Raw genomic sequence first — 27567 nt, forward strand, 5'->3', positions numbered from 1 at the left:
AGAAGGGGAGAGAGAGAATAAATACTGTAAGAATCCTGCCTTCCTGCACCAATGAGAACAAAGCATGTTTAAGATGGAAAACATGGGTGCTGATTCCTCAGCTGATCCAAAGTACAATGTGCTTGTCCATCAAAACATCTCATAGTCCTAAGTCTGAGTCTAGTTTTTAAAGAAAGACTAAAATTATCTCCTAAACTTGAGCCAGGTATTAGAACTTTATCTGATACCCAAATAAAGAAACAATACCTGCTTATGTGCTCGGGGAGATGCTCCTGGTGTTAAACTCTTTAGTAAGAGGTAAAAGGTCCATTTCAAACTTGATACCTAAATTTTGATCATGCATATGATAACTTTAGGAGTGACTGAAATGTTTTCAGAGTTAATTTGGGCTATTCTTGATTTTTGCCTCTAATCTGATTTTTAAACGTAATTGGATCATTGTCACCCAAGCATCATAGTATACATAACCTTTTTTATATATCCAGACTGATTTCTATTCCAAGCAGACACTGGAATTCCATGTAAAGCATAACTGTGCACTTTACCTTGAACTCAAGCTCAAGGGAGCAAAATGTGGGAATTTGGATGAGCTGACCATTTTGTTCCCATTCTCATAAAGTCGTTTCAGTCATGTCTGACGCTATGCAACCCCACGGACTGTAGTCCACCAGGCTCCTCTGTCCATGGGGATTCTCTAGGCAAGAATATTGGAGTGAGTTGCCATGCCCTCCTCCAGGGGCTCTTCCTGCCCCAGGAATTGAACCCACATCTTTTATGTCTCCTGCATTGGCAGGTGGGTTCTTTACAACTAGTGCCACCTAGGAAGCCCCATATAATCCCAATCTACTATAAACTCACTCCCAAAATATCATACTTAGGAAAGTAGGACTGATAATTGGAAGAGGTAGCTGTTTTAATTACCATTTTCAAAGAAGTAAGATGGAGTGTCTGAGCCTAGGAGGAACTCCAGAGTCAGTATGTAAAGTTATTAAGCAATTAAAGATCAAGGACCTCCCAGAGTCTAACTTAGGACCCACAGTGAGTTATAAAAGAGGTTAGTGGAGGGAAAACTTTGTTTTACACTTAAGAGATTATTGGTGAGAGTCTCCTTAGTTAATAACTGCTGAGAACTTGGAGATCTCCCAAGACTTTAAATGTTCTTTTTGTGATAGTACATGTACCTTTATGTTCTTATTATATTGCACAGATGAGGTTTCTTGTGCTGTCTAATTATACAAGGTTCTCTCCTCTCCAATGGAGATGCCAAATCTGCCTTCTCAATTAACTCATGGATATGAGACAAGAGACTTGTGTTCTTTGTGTTGGACAGAAGAATGTGCTCTCTGAAATGTAGGTTGCTTGTGGTACCAGGGAAAGTGTAGGCTGAAACATTCCCCACTTATTTGTGTGCTAAGATCACCATCTGCCATGATGGCAGTCTGGAGTTTAAAAAAATTTTTAAACAATATATTTTAATGTGACAATGATACTTCTTGGGGACAAAAACATTTTTAATTCATGAAATTAGTAATAATAATTTCAGTACTAGAAATAAAATGTGCCTCATTACTGGGTCCCACATTGCAATGCAATGTACAAACATGTGTTCAGCACTGGAGCCCTTCAAACTTGTATATGTCCTTTTGTATGTATCCACTTACTGGCTTTATCAGTTGCTCAAGTAAATACTAGATGAACTATCCTATAAAAGGGCTTTCCCAGTAGCTCAGATGATAAAGAATCCTCCTGCAGTGCAAAAGACCCCAATTCGATCCCTGAGTCAAGAAGATCTCCTGCTGAAGGGAATGGCTACCTACTGCAGTATTCTTGCCTAGAGAATTCCATGGACAGAGGAGCCTGGTGGGCTACAGTCCAAGGCACCACAAAGAGTCAGACATGACTGAGTGACTAATAATTTCACACTTTCATCCTATAAAGGGAAATTAAAAGTATGTCCACAGAGTATAGCAGACAAATTCTACCACCATGAATCCTTGCTGAGTTCTCTGTCTTTCCAACCCACACTTCATATTCCCTGCCTCCATCATCAATACTGAAACACATAGCTTTTCTCAAAATGCTGTGAAATATCTCTGGGAGTGGTAGAAAGCAGTGCTTCTCAGTGTGGTGCTATGTCATCCAGTAGTAGGGAGCAGATTCTAAAGGAGAGATTCAAAATTACCCTTTAAAGACTTGTCAGTACTTGATATGCGTTCAGTTCAGTTCAGTTCAGTTCACTCCCTCAGTCATGTCCGACTCTTTGTGACCCCATGAATTGCAGCATGCCAGGCCTCCCTGTCCATCACCAACTCCTGGAGTTCACTCAGACTCGCATTCATTGAGTCTGTGATGCCATCCAGCCATCTCATCCTCTGTTGTCCCCTTCTCCTGCCTGCAATCCCTCCCAGCATCAGAGTCTTTTCCAATGAGTCAACTTCGCATGAAGTGGCCAAAGTATTGGAGTTTCAGCTTTAGCATCATTCCTTCCAAAGAACACCCAGGACTGATCTCCTTTAGAATGGACTGGTTGGATCTCCTTGCAGTCCAAGGGACTCTCAAGAGTCTTCTCCAACACCACAGTTCAAAAGCATCAATTTTTCAGTGCTCAGCCTTCTTCACAGTCCAACTCTCACATCCATACATGACCACTGGAAAAACCATAACCTTGACTAGACGGACCTTTGTTGGCAAAGTAATGTCTCTGCCTTTGAATATGCTATCTTAATTAATTCTTACAAAAGTCTTTGAGGACGTTACTGTTATTTTCTCTAATTTATGAATCAAGAACTAAGATAGAAGTCTTTGTCATTATAATTTGTCCAGAGTCCTAGTCATTGGGTGGTGGTACCCTTGGGATGGTGTCATGTAGGAATTTGGTGATTCTGTTTCTCTGTAATTCCAACACAGTGTTTCCTCTTCAGCATTGGAAAAGTTGGCTGTTTCTTTAGTTAGTAGCAAATGACATAGTTATCCTGCATTTATGGCCATTATATACATTAAGTTCATGTCCTTAGCAACTATAATGAAATATGTTACAAGATGGTTGTACGGTAAGAGGCATTCAACACTAGGACCACGTGTGACAGCAACAAGGCCACTCCCTTGTCTATGGGCAACATGCTCTTTTATAAATGAAAACTCAGGCACAATTGCTCACCCTTTTTTTTTTTTTTCCTTACATTTAAGAAAAATCTAACAAGGTCATTAATCTAACAGAAATTAAGTGCTCAAGGGATGTGACTCTAATTTTCTGAGCTCAGCAGGAACTGTTTTGTTGAACTTGGTATAGCCAAAGACCACTCTGAACCATTGGGATGAAGCCCAGAGGTAGTATTAACATGTGGATTGCATAATTCACATCTGAGGAAGTTGCTTCTGTGAATTATTATATCCTCAAATAGGTTATGTGCTGACACTTTAAAATCCAACATCATTCATTTTTCAAGTGTGTACCTATTTGTTTAAGGAAGAGTTCAATAAATAGAAGAATGCTCGTTTTAAGGAGACTGCACCACAGCCGTTTCAGGGCGCAACCACTGCAGTTGGCATGGTTGGTCCATTTCATTAATACTGTATTTCAGAATAGGGTGGTCTCCACTGCCAGGGCTATGGACACTCAACAGTTTTGCACTGCAGGAAAGCCTCAGCACAACAGGGTAGATGTTCTTGGTTTCCACATGGCCCAGCAATCCTACCATACTTATCCTTGCAGGATAAACCTGCAGTCTCTCCGACCCGCTGTTTACTACTCCTTATTTTACACAGACAGCCACACCTCCTACTTTATTGTGGAAAAAAAAGAAAAAGGGAAGCAGAACAGAGTCTGCTTTTGTACTCAATACAAAACTCAGAAACTTATATTTACATCACAACTTCTTTCTTGTTGTGATAATATACAATTTGTTTTTCCTTTCCAAAGCCAGTCCCTCCATCTGTGCTTTGGAGCCATCTCCTTCTCACCTTCTTACATACATTATACTGGACCTAATGCCTGATGATGTGAGGTGGAGCTGATGTAATAGTAGAAATAAAGTGCACAACAAATGTAATGCACTCGAATCCTCCCCAAACCATCTCCACCCCCATCCATGGAAAAATTGTCATCCACAAAACCGGTCCCTGGTACCAAAAAGGCTGGGGACTGCTGCATTATACTACCAAGAATTCAAACTTCCCTGCATTCCTCTCCTATCTATTTATTTATTGGCCATACTGTGCGACTTACAGAATCTTAGTTCCCCAACCAGGAATTGAACCTGTGCCATCGCTTCCCTGGGGGCTCAGACAGTAAAGAATCCAGTTGCAAAGCAGGAGATGTGGGTTCGATTCCTGAGTCAGGAAATCCCTTGGAGGAGGGCATGGCAACTCACTCCAGTATTCTAGCCTGGAGAATTCCATGGACAGAGGAGCCTGATGAGCTGTAATCCATGGGGTTGCAAAATGTCAGACACGATTGAGTAATTAACACTTTCACACTTCATGGCAGTGAAAGCACAAGGTCCTAACCTTTGGACCTCCACAGAATTCCCTCTCTTTTAAATAATACTGTTAAATATGCTTATTTCTCCAAAGTTTAAATGACCTTGCCTCAAACCCCCCATTTCCATGCATTTTGCTCACCTTCACAAATTTCATGAAAGAGGTATCTAAACTCCTGATCTACATTTCTTACCTCTGATTCCCCACTTCAAACTGGTTTTATTCTTCATTACTTGATAAAATCAGTGACCTTCACAGTGCTAAACCCAACATTATTAGGGCTTCCCAGGTGGTGCTAGTGGTTAAGAACCCTCCTGCCAATGCAGGAGACATATGAGACTCAGGTTCCAACCCTGGGTTGGGAAGATCCCCTGGAGAAGGAAATGGCAACCCACTCCTGTATTCTTGCCTGGAGAATTCCATGGACAGAGAAGCCTGGTGGGCTACAGTCTACAGGGTTGCAAAGAGTCAGACACAACTAAAGTGACTTAGCATGCACAACATTATTTATTCTTCATTTTACCTAATTTACCTGCAGATTTCAGCAGTGTTAACTATTCCGTCTTCAGAATAGTGATGATCTTTGCTTCCCTTCTAGATTTCTCCCCCAAGCAGTGTAATGCAGGGTGACTTCCTTTTCCCAAGCCACTAGATGTCAGATTCCTGGAGATTCATCTTAGCCCTTTTCTTTCTCTTCTCACTGTCCTAATGGGGATCCTAATCCACCTGTCTCCAGTACACTGCTATCAGCTACATCCAAGGCCTCTGTCAATATTTATATCCAGATGACTCATACAAAGTTTAATTGAACATTTTATTTTGAGATACTTGCAGATTCACATGTAGTTTTAACACATAATGCAAAGAGATCATGTGTGCCCTTTATCAGTTTCCCTCACTGGTAGCATCTTATAAAATTACAGTACAATATCATGACCAGCTTCTTAATATTGATACCATCCAGATACAGAATATCTTCATCACCCCCAGAGCTTCCATGTTGCCCCACTTCCCTCTCAGCCTCTATCTCTCTCCATCCTTAGCCCCTGGCAACTACTAATTTGTTCTCCATTTCGATAAGTTTGTCATTTCAAGAGTATTATATAAATTAAGTCATACAATAATGTAACTTTGGGGACTGGCCTTTTTCACATAGCATAATTTACTGGAGAGTCATCCAAACTGTTGTGTGTATCAGTACTTTGTTCTTTTTATTGACAAATATTACATGGTGTAGATATACCATAGTTTGTTTAATTATTCACCTATTGAAGAACATTTGTGTTATTTCCAGTTTCTAGCTATTACAAGGAAAGCTGCTTTATACATTCACATATAGGTTTCTATGTGAATATGTTTTCATTTCTCTGAGACAAAAGCCCAAAAGTATAATTTCTGGATGGTATGATAGCTCATGTTGTTGCTAACAAACTGCCAAGTGGTTTTCCAGAGTGGCTGTACTACTTACATTTTCACCATCAATGTATGAGTTATCCATATTCTCCATGTTCTTACCAGCATTTGGCATGGTCGTTAACTATATATTTTAGTCATTCTCATGGGCGTGTCATTGTGGCTTTAATTTGCTTTTCCCTAATAACTAATGGGGATTCTCAGGTAACTCGGTGGTAAAGAATCCACCTGCCAATGCAGGAGACACAGGTTCAATCCCTGGGTCAGGAAGATCCCCTGGAGGAGGGCATGGCAACCCACTCTTGTATTCTTGCCTGGAGAATCCCATGGACAAAGGAGCCTGGCTGGCAATAGTCCATGGGGTCACAAAGATTTGAACGCTACTGAGCACACACATGACTGAGTACCCCACCCCCCCACACACACACATACACAGTAACTAATGATGTCAACCATTCTTTATGTGATAATTTATTGCATATCTTCTCTCATGAAACATTTCATGTCTTTTGCCCATTTTCTAATTATACTCTTTGTGTTTTTTACTGTTAAAGTTTGAGAGATCTTTGCATATTCTAGACACTGCTCCTCTGCTGACTATGGGATTTGCAAACATTATCTCTCAGTGTATAACTTTCCTTTTCATGCCTTTAAAAACTTTTTGCATAGCCACCAAATTTTCTTTTATGTTCTCTTCCAAGAAAATTTTGCTTTTATATTTTGTATTTAAGTCTGTAATCCATTTAAGTTAATTTTTATATTAGGTATGAGATTTAGATCAAAGTTTATATTTTTGCCTATGGAAGTGTAATTGTTACAGTGTCATCTGGTCAAAAGACTGAAATCTTTTTCCATTAAATTGTCTTTGCCCCCTTTTCAAAAATCAGTTGGGCATATTTATTTGAGCCTGTTGTTGTTTGTTACTTAGTTGTATCCAACTCTGTGATTCCATGGACTGCAGCATGCCAGGCTTCCCTGTCCTTCACTGTCTCTTAGAGTTTGCTCAAACTCACATCCATCAAGTCGGTGATGCCATTCAACCATCTTATCCTCTGTCGCCCTCTTCTCATCCTGCTCTCAGCCTTTCCCAGTATCAGGGTCTTTTCCAGTAAGTCAGCTCTTTGAGTCAGGTGGCCAATGTATTGGAGCTTCAGCTTCAGCATCAGTCCTTCCAATAAATATTCAGGGTTGATTTCCTTTAGGATTGACTGTTTGATCTCCTTGCTGTCCAAGGGATTCTCAAAGGTCTTCTCAAGCACCACAATTCAAAAGCATCAACTCTTCAGTGCTCAGTACAGTCTAACATCTGTACATGACTACTGGAAAAACCATAACCTTGGCTATACAAATTAGTATTTCTGTGTTATTTATCCTTTCCCACTGATCTATGTATCTCTTCCTCCACCAATATCTAGCTCCTTACTCACCTGTTTCTGATACCCCCTGGAGAGGGAACTGAGGTACCTCAATACAGCCTTGTGAGCATGGAAATTTAAGCTCCCCACTATTCATCTATTCTGGTGTGGTAAGGGAGTATGGTCACAGTTTTTCTGTGATATATGGCTGGAGTAGAGTGGTTATCGTTTAAGCATTTTCTGTCTTGTCAAGCTACCCTTTCCTGGCCTTTTGGCTAGAGAGAGCAGGCCTTCTTTTGATCATGTTTTTGCCTACATCCACTGGCATTTCCATATCGCTGGCTTCTTGAGCTCTATGTCTGGAATATGTGAGGCAGAAATATATGTTGTTCCTTGAGGTCTCAGGTCCCTATTAAGTCTCTCCTCTTCTCTACCCTTTAAGAACCTTCTTATATTTGTTTTATATATAATTCCCAAGGGGTTTTGTGTACTTAGTGGGAGGAATAAGGAAAAATATGCCTATTCAATCTTCCCAAAAGTCACAAAATTTTACTTCCAGTTTATATCCTTTCTTTGTGGTCCACAGGTAAGTGTTGCAATACCTCATTATCCTCTGTTCTTGTAAGTCTCAAACGTAACTTGCTCAAACTGAGCCCACTCTGAATGTTGCGCTGTCACCTTCCTGATACACAAACCAAAAATATAAAGTTCTTCTTAGCTCTTCTTTTTGCTTCCATTTTAACCATCATGGAGTCCTCTTGATTTTTTTCTTCAAAGTAGTTTTTAATTCTTTCCACTTCACTGTATCCAGGTATTTCCTGCAATGCCAGAGACCAGCATTCAATCCCTGGGTCAGGAAGATCTCCTGGAGAAGGGAGTTGCAACCCACTCCAGTATTCTTGTCTGGAGAATTCCACAGGGAGAGGAGACTGGCGGGCTACAGTTCATGGAGTTGCAAAGAGTTGGACATGACTAAGCACACATGCACACACACACTTTTCTGTATCTGCATGCCACAATTCTAATCTAAACAACTCTCACCTCTAATCAAAACCTTCTGCAAACACCTCTTACCTGATCTGCCCACATACACCCTCCCTGTTTTATGTTCTTTTCCATATTACAGCTGGAAAGATCTTTTCAAAAACTGTTGTTATTATTCAGTAAATTTTCATTGCTTTTAGGGTGTTCGTTTTTAAAATCTTTAACCTCCACCTACCTATTTAGTTCAGTTCAGTTCAGTCACTGAGTCATGTCCTACCCTTTGCGACCCCATGAATTGCAGCACGCCAGGCCTCCCTGTCCATCACCACTTCCCGGAGTTCACTCAAACTCACATCCATCAAGTCAGTAATGCCATCCAGCCATCTCATCCTCTGTTGTCCCCTTCTCCTCCTGCCCCCAATCCCTCCCAGCATCAGAGTCTTTTTCAATGAGTCAATTCTTTGCATCAGGTAGCCAAAGCATTGGAATTTCACCTTTAGCACCAGTCCTTCCAAAGAACACCCAGGACTGATCTCCTTTAGAATGGACTGATTGGACCTCCTTGCAGTCCAAGGGACTCTCAAGAGTCTTCTCCAACACCACAGTTCAAAAGCATCAATTCTTCAGTGCTCAACTTTCTTCACTATCCAACTCTCACATCCATACATGACCATTGGAAAAACCATAGCCTTGACTAGACGGACCTTTGTTGGCAAAGTAATGTCTCTGCTTTTGAGTATGCTATCTAGGTTGGTCATAACTTTCCTTCCAAGGAGTAAGCGTCTTTTAATTTCATGGCAGCAATCACCATCTATTAGCCTTCCATATATTAGCCATCCATTATAAATGCCTATTAAATATTTGTTGATAAATACCTATGGCACCCCACTCCAGTACTCTTGCCTGGAAAATCTCATGGACAGAGGAGCCTGGTAGGCTGCAGTCCATGAGATCGCTAAGAGTTGGACACGACTGAGCAACTTCACTTTCACTTTTCACTTTCATGCATTGGAGAAGGAAATGGCAACCCACTCCAGTATTCTTGCCTGGAGAATCCCAGGGACTGGGGAGCCTGGCAGGCTGCCGTCTATGGGGCCGCACAGATTTGGACACGACTGAAGCGACTTAGCAGCAGCAACAGCAGCAGCATGCTAACATTTTAGATGCATGCCTCTCTAGATAGATTGAAGTCATCTAAGGAGCAGAGTGTGCAGGCATGCTCAGTTGCTAAGTTGTGTCCAACTCTTTGAGACCCCATGAACTGTAGCCCACCAGGCTCCTTTGTCTATGGAATTCTCCAGGCAGGAATACTGGAGTAGGTTGCCATTTTCTTCCCAATCCAGGGATCGAACTTGCATCTCCTGCATTGGCAGATGGATTCTTTACCACTGAGCCACCTGGGAGCCCAGGGCAGAGACATTTCCTAAATCTCTGTGTACCCTCAGGGCAGTAAGAATTTGTATATAGTTAATGATGATGACCTTGGTATTCTAGTGACCTGATACAAAGAGCTTATATCTACAGTACAGTTAACAGGGAAGCTTATGCATAAGTAATAACAAAAAGCAAATTATTAGTTGTCCTGCTGTTTCCCATACCAAGAGAATTTGTCTCAGTAATTAGTATTTATTTATAAGAGAAATATCCTTAGATTTCCCAAGTATATATACATTTTTAAACTACTACTTACTTCCTACCTATATTGAAAATTTATACAAAATATTCCCAGCATTTTTACAGAATAATAATTTCAGGGAAAGACTGATCATAAGTTAATAAAAAGATTAAGTTTGACAACAAAATGACAGAATCATAAAAATAAGTTTGTTTACACCATCTTCCCACATAAATATTAAATCGTCTCAGCTCTTCACTGTTTGAGCTTGTATTTATTTACTGTCTCATTCATTGTTACATACAAAAAATATTGTTTGAGATATTAAAAAATATAAAGGTAAAATAAAATACTTCATGTTCCCTTGAAAATTATACAGATCATTGAGGGAAATTCATGAGATTACTAGATACTATATAAAATAAAATATATTAGCTGTAGGACTAAGCAAAAGGATAAGGCAGAGTAAGGAGAAATCAGCAAAGGAAAGATTAATTAGAGAAAACTTATTACAAAAACCTTTGATCCTGGTCTCTTAGAATAAGGATATTAAGAGGGAAAGAAAAACATATCCAGAAATGGCAAACTATACAAGTAAAATGTACAGAAGCACAAATAGTTAGGGCTTAGGCAGGTAATAGTAAAACCACTTATCTGGAAAAGAAAAAAAAAGGATAGTCACAATAAGGAATTTCTGGTTTATTTATACAGCTATAAGTGAGAGATTTCCAACATATGATTCAGAATGCAGTACAGTATAGACTCTAAGAGATCAAATAGTTTCCAACCTTCCCTCTTGCCACAATCAATTTATATCTCAGACTTATGAGTATTGCTTTAACTTCAGACACAGGCTCCAATACATTAATTCTGCAACTTGGGATTGTGGTCACATTTGAGTAGACTTATAATTCACAGTCCAGCTACAATATTTACAGCTTTCTGTTCCATATGTGAGTCTTCCTACTGTTTATAGAAAAATCTTAGTCAAATTCTAATTATTTTTTTAAAATTTCTCAAAAGTGAGCCATGCAAATCATATAGAAAACATGCCACAGTTTAGACTATCATAATATTTAAACATAGCTAAAATTCACTTCAGGTCAGTTCAGTCACTCAGTCGTGTCCACCTCTTTGCGACCCCATGAACTGCAGCATGCCAGGCCTCCCTATCCAACTCCCAGAGTCCACCCAAATCCAAGTCCATTGAGTCGATGATGCCATTCCAACCATCTCATCCTCTGTTATCCCTTTCTCCTCCTGCCCTCAATCTTTCCCAGCATCCGGGTCTTTTCAAATGAGTCAGCTCTTCACATCAGGTGGCCAAAGTATTGCAGTTTCAGCTTCAGCATCAGTCCTACCAATGAACACCCAGGACTGATCTCCTTTAGGATGGATGGGTTGGATCTCCTTGCAGTCCAAGGGACTCTCAAGAGTCTTTTCCAACACCACAGTTCAAAAGCATCAATTCTTAGGTGCTCAGCTTTCTTTATAGTCCAACTCTTACATCCATATATGACTACTGGAAAAACCATAGCTTTAAGTAGACAGACTTTTGTTGGCAAAGTGATTTCTCTGCTTTCTTATATGCTGTCTAGGTTGGTCCTAACTTTTCTACCAAGGAGCAAGCGTCTTTTAATTTCATGGCTGCATTCACCATCTGCAATGAATTTAGAGCCCAAAAAGAAAAAAGTCTGTCACTGTTTCCATGATTTCCTCATCCATTTGCCATGATATGATGGTATCAGATGCCATGATCTTAGTTTTCTGCATGTTGAGTATTGAGCCAACTTTTTCACTCTCCTCTTTCACTTTCATCAAGAGGCTTTTTAGTTCTTCACTTTCTGCCATAAGGGTGGTGTCATCTGCATAGCTGAGGTTATTGATATTTCTCCCAGAAATCTTGATTCCAGCTTGTGCTTCATCCAGCCCAGTGTTTCTCATGATGGACTCTACATATATGTTAAATAAACAGGGTAACAGTATACAGCCTTGACGTACTCTTTTCCTGATTTGGAAACAGTCTGTTGTTCCACGTCCAGTACTAACTGATGCTTCATGACCTGCATACAGATTTCTCAGGAGGCAGGTCAGGTGGTCTGGTATTCCCATCTCCAAGAATTTTCCAGTTTGTTGTGATGCACACAGTCAAAGGCTTTGGCATAGTCAATAAAACAGAAATAGATGTTTTTCTGGAACTCTCTTGCTTCGTCAATGATCCAACAGGAATTGGCAATTTGATCTCTGGTTCCTCGGCCTTTCCTAAAACCAGCTTGAACATCTGGAAGTTCACAATTCACATACTGTTGAAGACTTGGAGAATTTTGTACATTAGTTTGCTACTGTGTGAGATGAGTGCAATTGTGTGGTAATTTGAGTACTCTTTGGCCTTGCCTTTCTTTGGGACTGGAATGAAAACTGACCTTTTCTAGTCCTGTGGCCACTGCTGAGTTTTCCAAATTTGCTGGCATATTGAGTGCAGCACTGTCACAGCATCATCTTTTTGAATTTGAAATAGCTCAACTGGAATTCCATCACCTCCACTAGCTTTGCTCATAGTGATGCTTCCTAAGGCTCACTTGACTTCACATTCCATGAAGCCTGGCTCTAGGTGAGTGATCACACCATCGTTATTATCCGGGTCATGAAGATATTTTTTGTACAGTTCTATGTATTCTTGCCACATCTTCTTAATATCTTCTGCTTCTGGCAGGTCCATACCCTTTTTGTCCTTTATTGAGCCCATCTTTGCATGAAATGTTCCCTTGGTATCTCTAATATTCTTGAAGAGATCTCTAGTCTTTCCCATTCTATTGTTTTCCTCTATTTCTTTGCATGGATCACTGAGGTAGGCTTTCTCATCTCTCCTTGCTATTTTTGGAACTCTGCATTCAAATAAATATACCTTTCCTTTTCTCCTTCACCTTTCGCCTCTTTTCTCAGCTATTTGTAAGGCCTCCTCGAACAACCATTTTGCCTTTTTGCATTTCTTTTTCTTGGGCATGTTCTTGATCCCTGCCTCCTGTACAATGTCCTGAACCTCCATCCATAGTTCATCAGGCACTCTGTCTATCAGATCTAATCCTTTAAATTTGTTTGTCACTTCCACTGTATAAGCGATTTGATTTAGGTCATACCTGAATGGTCTAGGGTTTTTCCCTACTTTCTTCAATTTCCGTCTGAATTTGGCAATAAGGAGTTCATGATCTGAGCCACAGTCAGCTCCCGGTTTTGTTTTTGGTGACTGTATAGAGCTTTTCCATCTTTGGCTGCAATGAATATAGTCAATCTGATTTTGGTGTTGACCATCTGGTGATGTCCATATGTAGAGTCTTCTCTTGTGTTGTTGGAAGAGGGTGTTTGCTATGACCAGTGCATTTTCTTGGCAAAACTCTATTACTCTTTGCCCTGCTTCCTTCTGCATTCCAAGGCCAAATTTGCCTGTTGCTCCAGGTGTTTCTTGACTTCCTACACTTGCATTCCAGTCCCCTATAATGAAAAGGACATCTCTTTTGGGTGTTAGTTCTAAAAGGTCTTGTAGGTCTTCATAGAACCGTTCAACTTGCTTCTTCAGCATTACTGGTCAGGGCATAGACTTGGTTTACCGTGATATTGAATGGTTTGCCTTGGAAATGAACAGAGATCATTCTGTCGTTTATGAGATTGCATCCAAGTACTGCATTTCAGACTCTTTTGTTGACCATGATGGTTACTCCATTTCTTCTAAGGGATTCCTGCTCACAGTAGTAGATATAAGGGTCATGTGAGTTGAATTCACCCATTCCAATCCATCTTAGTTCGCTGATTCCTAGAATGTCGAGGTTCACTCTTGCCATCTCTTGTTTGACCACTTCCAATTTGCCTTGATTAATGGACCTAACATTCCAGGTTCCTATGCAATATTGCTCTTTATAGCATCGGACCTTGCTTCTATCACCAGTCATATCCACAACTGGGTGTTGTTTTTGCTTTGGCTCTGTCCCTTCATTCTTTTGAAGTTATTTCTCTGCTGATCTCCAGTAACATATTGGGCACCTACCAACTTGGGGAGTTCATCTTTCAGTTCACTTTCAGTTCTTTCTTTTAGTTTATATATTTTCTCTAATTTGTATATGTTTCTTTTACATATTTGAAATATGTTATCATAGGAAGTTAAGCATAACTGAAAAATTTTCCAAGAGAAATCAGTTTGGTCAGACATATTTTTCTCTATCAATGAGAAAAGCATATCTATCACACTGAAAAATAAAATTTCGGAAGTTGTAAAGTTTGAGACTCTTTCAAAATTATTTCAAAAACTTCACTCAATATAGCCAATATACTATAGAGAGTAAGAAAATAATTAGAAGACTTTTATATATAAAATTAAGGGTTTTTTCTGACTATAGAAGTCTAAGATTTTGCTAAAACTCACTGAAATGTTACCTGTAGTGATGACCCCATGGTTGAATGATTTATAAAAAATGCTATCAAATTCAAATGTCCACTTAAGGGCTTATGCAGCCAAAGAGATCACATGGAGAAGCTGGAAGTAAATTAAACATTTAAGGATAGATGGGATCTCACACATAGAATTTCTGAAGAGAAAGAGAGATTTAGCTATGACTAGGTTTAGCTCCTGGAGAAGGCAATGGCACCCCACTCCAGCACTCTTGCCTGGAAAATCCCATGGACGAAGGAGCCTGGTGGGCTGCAGTCCATGGAATCGCTAAGAGTCGGACACGACTGAGCAACTTCACTTTCACTTTTCACTTTCCTGCGTTGGAGAAGGAAATGGCAACCCACTCCAGTGTTCTTGCCTGGAGAATCCCAGGGACGGGGGAGCCTGGTGGGCTGCCATCTATGGGTTCGCACAGAGTCGGACACGACTGAAGCGACTTAGCAGCAGCAGCAGGTTTAGCTCCAATAATAATTTTATTAGTTTGGAGACTAAGAACAGTATTTAAAATTAGTGAGTTTTTACTATATGCCAGGCTATGTTTTAAGTACTTTTACTCATTTAATCCTCTCAAGTATCCAAGGAGTCAAGTGCTCTTATTCCCATTTTACAGAGGAAGAGATTTAGCCACTCAGAGGCCAAGTGACTTGTTCAGGGTTGCATGAGCCTCTTACAACCATTCAGATGTGTAGCTCTCTCTGTGTCTGGCCTTTGTGTATATGTTCTTAGTCCTCACAGCAATTCTTTTTTTTTTTTTTTTTTAACTTTACAATTCTGTATTGGTTTTGCCATACATTGACATGAATCCACCACGGGTGTACATGCATTCCCAAACATGAACTCCCCACAACATCCCTCTGGGTCATCCCCATATACCAGCCCCAAGCATGCCATATCCTGCATCGGACACAGACTGGCGATTCGATTCTTACATGATATTATACATGTTTCAATGCCATTCTCCCAAATCATCTCACCCTCTCCCTCTCCCTCTGAGTCCAAAAGTCCGCTATACACATCTGTGTCTTTTTTGCTGTCTTGCATACAGGGTCATCATTGCCATCTTTCTAAATTCCATATATATGTGTCAGTATACTGTATTGGTGTTTTTCTTTCTGGCTTACTTCACTCTGTATAATGGGCTCCAGTTTCATCCATCTCATCAGAACTGATTCAAATGTATTCTTTTTAACGGCTGAGTAATACTCCATTGTGTATAGGTACCACAGCTTTCTTATCCATTCATCTGCTGATGGACATCTAGGTTGTTTCCATGTTCTGGCTATTATAAACAGTGCTGCGATGAACATTGGGGTACATGTGTCTCTTTCAATTCTGGTTTCCTCCGTGTGTATGCCCAGCAGTGGGATTGCTGGGTCATAAGGCAGTTCTATTTGCAATTTTTTAAGGAATCTCCACACTGTTCTCCATAGTGGCTGTACTAGTTTGCATTCCCACCAACAGTGTAGGAGGGTTCCCTTCTCTCCACACCCTCTCCAGCATTTATTGCTTGCAGATTTTTGGATCTCAGCCATTCTGACTGGTGTGAAGTGGTACCTCATTGTGGTTTTGATTTGCATTTCTCTAATAATGAGTGATGCTGAGCATCTTTTCATGTGTTTGTTAGCCATCCGTATGTCTTCTTTGGAGAAATGTCTATTTAGTTCTTTGGCCCATTTTTTGATTGGGTCGTTTATTTTTCTGGAATTGAGCTGCAGGAGTTGCTTGTATATTTTTGGATTAGTTGTTTGTCAGTTGCTTCATTTCCTATTATTTTCTGCCATTCGGAAGGCTGTCTTTTCACTTTGCTTATATTTTCCTTTGTTGTGCAGAAGCTTTTAATTTTAATTAGATCCCATTTGTTTATTTTTGCTTTTATTTCCAGAATTCTGGGAGGTGGATCATAGATGATCCTGCTGTGGTTTATGTCGGAGAGTGTTTTGCCTATGTTCTCCTCTAGGAGTTTTATAGTTTCTGGTCTTACATTTAGATCTTTAATCCATTTTGAGTTTATCTTTGTGTGCAGTGTTAGAAAGTGATCTAGTTTCATTCTTTTACAAGTGGTTGACCAGTTTTCCCAGCACCACTTGTTAAAGAGATTGTCTTTACTCCATTGTATATTCTTGCCTCCTTTGTCAAAGATAAGGTGTCCATATGTGTGTAGATTTATCTCTGGGCTTTCTATTTTGTTCCATTGATCTGTATTTCTGTCTTTGTGCCAATACCATACTGTCTTGATGACTGTGGCTTTGTAGTAGAGCCTGAAGTCAGGCAGGTTGATTCCTCCAGTTCCATTCTTCTTTCTCAAGATTGCTTTGGCTATTCGAGGTTTTTTGTATTTCCACACAAATCTTGAAATTATTTGTTCTAGTTCTGTGAAAAATATTGCTGGTAGCTTGATAGGGATTGCATTGAATTTGTAAATTGCTTTGGGTAGCATCACATTTTCACTATATTGATTCTTCTGATCCATGAACATGGTATATTTCTCCATCTATTAGTGTCCTCTTTGATTTCTTTCATCAGTGTTTTATAGTTTTCTATATATAGGTCTTTAGTTTCTTTAGGTAGATATATTCCTAAGTATTTTATTCTTTTTGTTGTAATGGTGAATGGAATTGTTTCCTTAATTTCTTTTTCTACTTTCTCATTATTAGTGTATAGGAATGCAAGGGATTTCTGTGTGTTGATTTTATATCCTGCAACTTTACTATATTCATTAATTAGCTCTAGTAATTTTCTGGTAGAGTCTTTAGGGTTTTCTATGTAGAGGATCATGTCATCTGCAAACAGTGAGAATTTTACTTCTTCTTTTCCAATTTGGATTCCTTTTATTTCTTTTTCTGCTCTGATTGCTGTGGCTAAAACTTCCAGAACTATGTTGAATAGTAGTGGTGAAAGTGGGCACCCTTGTCTTGTTCCTGACTTTAGGGGAAATGCTTTCAATTTTTCACCATTGAGGATAATGTTTGCTGTGGGTTTGTCATATATAGCTTTTATTATGATGAGCTATGTTCCTTCTATTCCTGCTTTCTGCAGAGTTTTAATCATAAATGGATGTTGAATTTTGTCAAAGGCCTTCTCTGCATCTATTGAGATAATCATATGGCTTTTATTTTTTAATTTGTTAATATGGTGAATTACATTGATTGATTTGCAGATATTGAAGAATCCTTGCATCCCTGAGATAAAGCCCACTTGGTCATGGTGTATGATCTTTTTAATGTGTTGTTGGATTCTGATTGCTAGAATTTTGTTGAGGATTTTTGCATCTATCTTCATCAGTGATATTGGCCTGTAGTTGGTTCTTTGAAAGGATAAATAAAATTGACAAACCATTAGCCAGACTCATCAAGAAGCAAAGAGAGAAAAATCAAATCAATAAAATTAGAAATGAAAATGTACACCTGTGGTGGATTCATGTCAATGTATGGCAAAACCAATACAGAATTGTAAAGTAAAAAAAAAGAAAGAAAGAAAGAAAAGAAAATGGAGAGATCACAACAGACAACACAGAAATACAAAGGATCATAAGAGACTACTATCAGCGATTATATGCCAATAAAATGGACAATGTGGAAGAAATGGACAAATTCTTAAAAAAGTACAATTTTCCAAAACTGAACCAGGAAGAAATAGAAAATCTTAACAGACCCATCACAAGCATGGAAATTGAAACTGTAATCAGAAATCTTCCAGCAAACAAAAGCCCAGGTCCAGACAGCTTCACAGCTGAATTCTACCAAAAATTTAGAGAAGAGTTAACACCTATCCTACTCAAACTCTTCCAGAAAATTGCAGAGGAAGGTAAACTTCCAAACTCATTCTATGAGGCCACCATCACCCTAATACCTCACAGCAATTCTAAGAGCTAGGTATTGTTGTTCAGTCACCAAGTCATGTCCAATTCTTCACAACCACATACTAACAGTGTCTGGTCATATTTCCTCCTTTCTGACCAATACTTTTATTGTACCTAGTATAAAATGAAATACAGCTACCTGGACATGGAACAACAGACTGGTTCCAAATAGGAAAAGGAGTACGTCAAAGCTGTATGTTGTCACCCTGCTTATTTAACTTCTATGCAGAGTACATCATGAGAAATGCTGGACTGGAAGAAACACAAGCTGGAATCAAGATTGCCAGAAGAAATATCAATCACCTCAGATATGCAGATGACACCACCCTTATGGCAGAAAGTGAAGAGGAACTAAAAAGCCTTTTGATGAAAGTGAAAAAAGAGAGTGAAAAAGTTGGCTTAAAACTCAACATTCAGAAAACGAAGATCATGACATCTGGTCCCATCACTTCATGGGAAATAGATGGGGAAACAGTGGAAACAGTGGCTGACTTTATTGTTTTAGGCTCCAAAATCACTGCAGATGGTGACTGCAGCCATGAAATTAAAAGACACTTACTCCTTGGAAGAAAAGTTATGACCAACCTAGATAGCATATTCAAAAGCAGACATTACTTTGCCGACTAAGGTCCATCTAGTCAAGGCTATGGTTTTTCCAGTGGTCATGTATGGATGTGAGAGTTGGACTGTGAAGAAGACAGAGCGCTGAAGAATTGATGCGTTTGAACTGTGGTGTTGGAGAAGACTCTTGAGAGTCCCTTGGACTACAAGGAGATCCAACCAGTCCATTCTGAAGGAGATCAGCCCTGGCATTTCTTTGGAAAGAATGATGCTAAAGCTGAAACTCCAGTATTTTGGCCACCTCATGCGAAGAGTTGACTCATTGGAAAAGACTCTGATGCTGGGAGAGATTGGGGGCAGGAGGAGAAGGGGACGACAGAGGATGAGATGGCTGGATGGCATCACTGACTGGATGGACGTGAGTCTGAGTGAACTCCAGGAGTTGGTGATGGGCAGAGAGGCCTGGTGTGCTGCGATTCATGGGGTCGCAAAGAGTCGGACACAACTGAACGACTGAACTGAACTGAACTTTTTCCCTTACTAGGCATATCATAATGAATTGGTAACATCTGTGTTTTTCACAGGTTACCCTCTGAAAGAATTTGTCATGCATATCTTAGCTTTTTTTTTTTTTTCTGAACTATAGTTGACTTACAATACCATCATTCATTTTAGCTGTAGAACACAGTGATTCAATATTTTTTATGCATTACAAAATGATCAACACAATAAGTCCAGTTACCATCTGTGTCCATACAAAGTTATTACAGTATTATTTTGACTATATTCCCTATGCTGTACATTATGTCCCTATGCGGTACATTATGCCCCTATAACTTATTTATTTTATAACAGGAAGTTTCTAACCCAGTTTCCTCTACCTATTTCACTAATTCCTCCATCTCTCTCCCCTCTGGCAACCCCAGTTTGTTCTCTGATTCTATGAGTCTGTTTATGTTTTGTTGTGTTTGTTTTCTAGAATCTACACGTGAATGAAATCATATAGTATGTATCTTTCTGTGGCTCATTTCATTTAGGATGATACCTTCTAGATACATCCATGTTGTTGAAAGCGGCAAGATTTCATTCTTTTTTATGGCTGAATAACATTTCATTATATATATATATATATATCATAAAAATACACACACACACGTGTGTGTGTGTGTATATATATATATATATATATATATATATATATGTCACATCTACTTTATCCATTTGTATATTGATGGACACTTAGGTTGCTTCCATATCTTGGCTGTTGCAAATAATGCTCCTCAATTTGTTGAAGGTGAAAGAAAGTGTTAATCCCTCAGTCTTCCCAAAGACTGTAGCCTGCCAGGCTCCTCTGTTCACGGAATTTTCCAGACAAGAATACTGGAGTGGGTTGCCATTCCCTTGGGATTCCCTGGTGGCTCAGATGGTAAAGTGTCTGCCCACAATGCAGGAAACCCAGGTTCAATCCCTAGGTTGGGAAGATCCCCTAGAGAAGGAAATAGCAACCCACTCCAGTACTCTTGCCTAGAAAATTCCATGGATGGAGGAGCCTAGGGGGCTACAGTCCATGGGGTCGCAAAGAGTGGAACATGACTGAACGACTTCACTTCCTTCTCCAAGGTATCTTCCCAATTCAGGGATCGACCCTGAGTCTCTCTCATTGCAGGCAGATTCTTTACCATCTGAGCCACCAGGGAAGACCATTAAAAAAAAAGAAAGAGAAAAAATACCGTGAGGTTAAAAACATGATCTGTTCTATCATTTCATACTTTAGCGATAAATATATTTTCTGTAAAATCACATTCCCTATATTAACTTTAATGGATAATAGTCACATCAAAAATAACTTGAAATTACTATTTGAGACAGTGTAGGTCAACTTTGTAAAATAACTTGCCCTTCCTTCTCTGTTACAGCTCAGATACATTATTCAAAGCCTGTAATTAGCAAGCTTCTCTAACCATCCTACAATGAAGGAAGTTCATCCATTAGAGTGGAGAGAAAAATAACAAAAAAATTTCAAATGGAAACAAGTTGTTGTAACTGCCTAATTTGACTCTTCCAACAATTTCTCCTCCTGCTTATGATTGTTCTTGCTTTTCTTTCTTTTTTTTTTTTTCTTTTTTTGCTTATAGAGACCTAGCCCCTTTTATTTTTACTTCAGAGATGGAGTACTTTATTACAGAGGGTGGGAAAAACCCACAGCACTTTCAAGATTTTGTGGAGCTTTGCTGTCGAGCTTATAATATTGTCAGAAGACACAGCCGGCTGCTCTTGAACCTGCTAGAAATGGTAAGTCCCTTGGGGAATTAACAGAAATAATAAGCTTCACTTATTTCTCTCTTTCAGTCGTCTATCTTTGCTAATGGTTTGGAGTTCCCCAAAGAGCTATTCAAAATGGAATGGAATGAACAAACTAAAAGTACCATTGTACATCTTTCCAATACATTTCTTAACAGTTCATAACATTAATTCACAGTCATTGTCTCAAACCTTTCTCTTCACAATAATATTGATATATTCAGGGGTTATTTCAGTATATTTTGATTAAAGATCAAGGACAGTAATTTAGAATATTATATCAGTTGCACAGTGCTTTAGGATTTTTTCAAAATATTTTTAAAATATTATCTCATTTTCACATTATGGCAACCCAATTATGTAGAACAAGCAAGGCTGTTTCGTGGTTTCCCTCCCAATCCCTTTGATCACTTGCTTATTTTCCAGAAGAAACTGGGAGTCAAAAATGTAAGATGACTTGCTAGCAACTCGACTCTAGAGTAGCACATTTGAGTCTATGCCTCATAGTCCTGGGTGCTCTCTGTTGGCCAACAGAGGAATTTTTAATGTTTCATTCCACTGCCCAGTGGACGAAACAAATGTCAAGGTGAGAGGAGAGGGATCTGATAGAAATATCTCCTGGAAGGTAAATGTGGTGATTCCTATGGGCAAATACATACACGCTAATAGCTGCAGCAAATTGTAGGAAATACAAACATCTTTTGTAAATCAGCATGGTGTTGAAATCAGTACAATCATCAAAATAACTGGTTTAGGGTGAGCTGTATGGAGAGAGTAACATGGAAACTTACATTACCATGTGTAAAATAGACAGCCAACGGGAATTTTCTATGTGTCTCAGGAAACTCAAACAGGGCTCTGTGTCAACCTAGAGGGGTGGGATGGGGACAGAGATGGGTGGAAGGTTCAAAAGGGAGGGGATATATGTATACCTGTGATTGATTCATGTTGAAGTTTTGCAAAAAGCTACAAAATTCTGTAAAGCAATTATCTTTCAGTTCTGACTGCAGCACGCCAGGTTTCCCTGTCCACCACCAACTCCCAGAGCTCGCTCAAACTCATGTGCATTGAGTCAGTGATGCCATCCAGCCGTCTCATCCTCTGTCATCCCCTTCTCCTCCTGCCTTCAATTTTTCCCAGCATCAGGGTCTTTCCTAATGAATTGGCTCTCTGCATCAGGCGGCCAAAGTATTGGAGATTCAGCTTCAGTATCAGTCCTTCCAGTGAATATTCAGGACTGATTTACTTTAGAATTGACTGGTTGGATCTCCTTGCAGTCCAGGGACTCTCAAGAGTCTTCTCCAACACCACAGTTCAAAAGCATCAATTCTTCATTGCTCAGTTTTCTTTATAGTCCAACTCTAATACCCATACATGACTACTGGAAAAACCATAGCTTTGACTAGATGGACCTTTGTTGGCAAAATAATGTCTCTGCTTTTTAATAAGCTGTTAAGGTTGGTCATAGTTTTTCTTCCAAAGAGCAAGCATCTTTTAATTTCATGGCTGCAGTCACCATCTACAGTGATTTTGGAACCCAGAAAAACAAAGTCTCTTACTGTTTCCATTGTTTCCCCATCCTTCCGTTAAAAATAAATAAGTTTTTAAAAACTGGTTTATTGCCATCAAATGACAGTTCTACTAGATGCTGTTAACTGTAGGTTTGAATTCCTGGGTTTGAATTCTAAGTTGGCCTCTTACTGGCTATATTCCTCAGCATATGTTACTGACTCCAGTCAGACTCTTGTTTCCTCATCTATTAAATAAAGGTAATAGCATCTACCTTGTAGGACTGATAAATGAGTGAGCTAATGCTTAATATTTTACATAAGCTTTTATGCTAAATGCCTTATGTGTACTAATTTATTTACATTTCATAATAGCCTTATTAGATAATTAATATAAACAGCTCAGTACCTGTCCTATAGTAGGATCCAATTATTACACTATATCCTTGTTAACCTATAAGAGCATTGTCCATACCTTATCCCCTAATCACTTGGTTCTTTAAATATAATTAGCATTGAATAAAATTTAAAATTCAGCTCCTTAGTCTCACTAACCACATTTCATTTGAAATTTCACATTTCACTCACCAGCCACATCTAGCTAGTGGTATCATATTGGACAACACAAATATAAAATATTTCCATCATAGCAGAAAAGTTCTATGCATAGTACTAAATAAATGCTGGCCTTCTTGCAGTGAATATTGGATTTTGATTCTTATTTCACTTTTCAAACAACATATGGACCTTACTTCTTTCTTCTCTGTCTTGAAAATATGAATTTGTAAATATTCTATAAACACATAGTCCTTCATATAGAAAGACATTTGGTTACTTCACATGTAAACTGGATTTATACAGTTCTGTCCATCTCCAGAGTCAAACTGACTTTCCAGTAATAGCCAGTGATTCATACTGGTAGAATTTTACTCTATCTCCCAATTATATTAGATCATATTATAATCATTAGATGGTTTATAGTTCATTCTATTCAAGGCACAGGTAGGACTCTACAAGGACTGAGTCTATGACCTTGACTCCATTTCACAGTAAATATCCAGATGATATCAACGTTTGCACTCTAGTGGGGTCTAGCTCATGAATCCATAAACTCTTGAGTACTTACTATATGCCAGAGACTGTAGAGAAAAGATTAACATATGATATTTTGTCAGTCTTAAAATTTTCAATTTAATAAGGAAGCCAACCAGTCCATTCTAAAGGAGATCAACCCAGGGATTTCTTTGGAAGGAATGATGCTAAAGCTGAAACTCCAGTAATTTGGCCACCTCATGCAAAGAGTTGACTCATTGGAGAAGACTTTGATGCTGGGAGGGATTGGGGCAGGAGGAGAAGGGAACGACCGAGGATGAGATGGCTGGATGGCATCACTGAGTCGATGGACGTGACTCTGAGTGAACTCCAGGAGTTGGTGATGGACAGGGAGGCCTGGCGTGCTGCAATTCATGGGGTCGCAAAGAGTCGGACACGACTGAGCAACTGAACTGAACTGAACTGAACTGAACTGAAGGAAGACAAAATTCATGTACACAAGCAAATTAGGTACCCAGCCTTTCTAAATGTCTAAAATGCTATAAGTAACTGCCTCCTAAGACTGAGTACCATATTCTAACAACTGCTTCCACCAGTCACAGACATTTTAAAAATAAACCCAAAGCAGAAAAGGACAAATATCATTTTATACTGTTTCTTAGCTGACAGTAAAATTATGCTGAATGACAAGCATGTTAAAATAATGTGAAAGAACAACCTTTTGAATAAAAAAAGGATTCTAAAACGTATTGGTGGGCTTTCTTCTTTTGTTTAATAAACATTTCCACTTAAAAGAAAACTTTTAGCATGTGCGTCATAATATATTAAATAGTCATTAAAGAGTATATACAATGTTATTTCATCTAAAGAAGTAGATATGTGATATTTTATTCAAGTAGTCAAATAATTTTTCATAAAATAACATTAAAATCAGACATTGAAGGATTCTGGTAAATAGTATTTACAGAAAAAATTCCCTGTTTTAATTATTCAAGTGTGACTTTTAGGCTAAGGAAGAAAAGTTGGCAGTGAATGATACTAATTCAGATTAATCTTATAATATTATACTTAGACTTTTACAGAAACTGAAACTGAGATCAGATGCAATGTGGGCCAGTTAGTGTGTGCATGCATGCTCAGTCGTGTTCGACTCTGCGACCCCATGGATGGGAGCCCTGGTGCCAGGCTCCTTTGTTCATGGAATTTTATAGGGAAGAATACTGGAGTGGGTTTCCATTTCCTGCTCCAGGGGGATCTTCCTGACCCAGGGATCGAACCCATGTCTCCTGCATTGGCAGGCAGATTCTTTACCACTGAGCCTCACCTGGAAAACGGACCAATTAGACAAATGAACGTTGTTGTTATTTAGTCACTAAGTCATCTCTGGCTCTTTTGTGACCCCGCACACATGTGTAAAACAGCGATGTTATGTCTCTGTTTCTGATTACTTACCTGTTGATTCTCTGCTCTTCACATTTCTTTCTTAGGGGTTCTGTAGATAAACAAAGCATCAGTAAAGTTTTCAAGACCATATCTTCTCTGGTAGAGCTTCTTATACAATAAAGAACAAATTTACATTTACAGTAGATTGTTTTACAGCATTTAGTTATTTTTTCTATCACCCAATAAATATTTGTTGAAGATTGGCTGCATTTACATCACTGTGCTAGGCTCTGAATATTTATCTGTAAAGGGAAGAACAGAATTTCTATCGCCATGGAGTTTCTCAGTTCAGTTCAGTCGCTCAGTTGTGTCCGACTCTTTGCGACCCCATGAATCGCAGCACGCCAGGCCTCCCTGTCCATCATCAACTCCCGGAGTTCACTCAGACTCACGTCCATTGAGTCAGTGATGCCATCCAGCCATCTCATCCTCTGTCGTCCCCTTCTCCTCCTGCCCACAATCTCTCCCAGCATCAGAGTCTTTTCCAATGAGTCAACTCTTCATGTGAGGTAGCCAAAATACTGGAGCTTAAGCTTTGGCATCATTCTTTCCAAAGAAATGCCAGGGCTGATCTCCTTCAGAATGGATTGGTTGGATCTCCTTGCAGTCCAAGGAACCCTCAAGAGTCTTCTCCAACACCACAGTTCAAACGCATCAATTCTTCAGTGCTCAGCCTTCTTCACAGTCCAACTCTCACATCCATACATGACCACAGGAAAAACCATATCCTTGACTAGACGGACCTTAGTCGGCAAAGTAATGCCTCTGCTTTTGCATATGCTATCTAGGTTGGTCATAACTTTTCTTCCAAGGAGTAAGCGTCTTTTAATTTCATGGCTGCAGTCACCATCTGCAGTGATTTTGGAGCCCCCAAAAATGAAGTCTGACCCTGTTTCCACTGTTTCCCCATCTATTTCTCATGAAGTGATGGGACCAGATGTCATGATCTTCGTTTTCTGAATGTTGAGATTTAAGCCAACGTTTTCACTCTCCACTTTCACTTTCATCAAGAGGCTTTTTATTTCCTCTTCACTTTCTGCCATAAGGGTGGTGTCATCTGCATATCTGAGGTTATTGATATTTCTCCCGGCAATCTTGATTCCAGCTTGTGCTTCCTCCAGTCCAGCATTTCTCATGATGTACTCTGCATAGAAGTTAAAGAGGCAGGGTGACAATATACAGCCTTGACATACTCCTTTTCCTATTCGGAACCAGTCTGTTGTTCCATGTCCAGTTCTAACTGTTGCTTCCTGACCTGCATACAGATTTCTCAAGAGGCAGGTCAGGTGGTCTGGTATTCCCATCTCTTTCAGAATTTTCCACAGTTTATTGTGACCCACACAGTCAAAGGCTTTGGCATAGACAATAAAGCCAAAATAGATGTTTTTCTGGAACTCTCTTGCTTTTTCCCTGATCCAGCGGATGTTGGCCATTTGATCTCTGGTTCCTCTGCCTTTTCTAAAACCAACTTGAACATCAGGAAGTTCACGGTTCACTTAATGCTGAAGCCTGGCTTGGAGAATTTTGAGCATTACTTTACTAGCATGTGAGATGAGTGCAATTGTGTGGTAGTTTGAGCATTCTTTGGCATTGCCTTTCTTTGGGATTGGAATGAAAACTGACCTTTTCCAGTCCTATGGCCACTGCTGAGTTTTCCAAATTTGCTGGCATATTGAGTGAAGCACTTTCACAGCATCATCTTCCAGGATTTGAAATAGCTCAACTGGAATTCCATCACCTCCATTAGCTTTGTTCATAGTGATGCTTTCTAAGGCCCACTTGACTTCACATTCCAGGATGTCTGGCTCTAGGTGAGCGATTACACCATCATGATTATCTTGGTTGTGAAGATCTTTTTTGCACAGTTCTTCTGTGTATTCTTGCCACTTCGTCTTAATATCTTCTGCTTCTGTTAGGTCCATACCATTTCTGTCCTTTATCGAGCCCATCTTTGCATAAAATGTTCCCTTGGTATCTCTAATTTTCTTGAAGAGATCTCTAGTCTTTCCCATTCCGTTCTTTTCCTCTATTGCTTTGCATTGATAACTGAAGAAAGCTTTCTTATCTCTTCTTGCTATTCTTTGGAACTCTGCATTCAGATGCTTATATCTTTTCTTTTCTCCTTTGCTTTTCACTTCTCTTCTTTTCACAGCTATTTGTAAGGCCTCTCCAGACAGCCATTTTGCTTTTTTGCATTTCTTTTCCATGAGGATGGTCTTGATCCTTGTCTCCTGTACAATGTCACGAACCTCATTCCATAGTTCATCAGGCACTCTATCTATCAGATCTAGGCCCTTAAATCTATTTCTCATTTCCACTGTATAATCATAAGGGATTTGATTTAGGTCATACCTGAATGGTCTAGCGGTTTTATAGTCTATTGGAAAAAGATGTACCCATTATCAGAACTGCAGTACCAGTGCCAAGCTCTGGGGTTTTTTTGTTTGTTTGTTTTTTAATTGTAGTATAGTTGATTAACAATATTGTATTAGTTTCTGCTGTACAGCAAAGTGAATCAGCTATCTATATACATATATACACTCTGTTGACATTTT

General features: G+C 39.3%; 1 protein-coding gene across 3 annotated transcripts in view; it reads left to right on the forward strand.

The window, feature by feature from the left end:
• PIK3C2G (phosphatidylinositol-4-phosphate 3-kinase catalytic subunit type 2 gamma) overlaps positions 1–27567 on the forward strand; it is a 466126-nt gene that overhangs the window by 314831 nt on the left and 123728 nt on the right. For all 3 annotated transcript variants that reach the window (XM_040235274.1, XM_040235275.1, XM_040235276.1), the window contains one exon: positions 20843–20999. In XM_040235274.1, the coding sequence (XP_040091208.1) occupies positions 20843–20999 (157 nt within the window). The remainder of the gene's footprint in view (positions 1–20842; positions 21000–27567) is intronic.

The sequence above is a fragment of the Oryx dammah genome, unplaced genomic scaffold, assembly GCF_014754425.2.
Source record: "Oryx dammah isolate SB20612 unplaced genomic scaffold, SCBI_Odam_1.1 HiC_scaffold_29, whole genome shotgun sequence".
Classification (NCBI taxonomy): Eukaryota; Metazoa; Chordata; class Mammalia; order Artiodactyla; family Bovidae; genus Oryx; species Oryx dammah.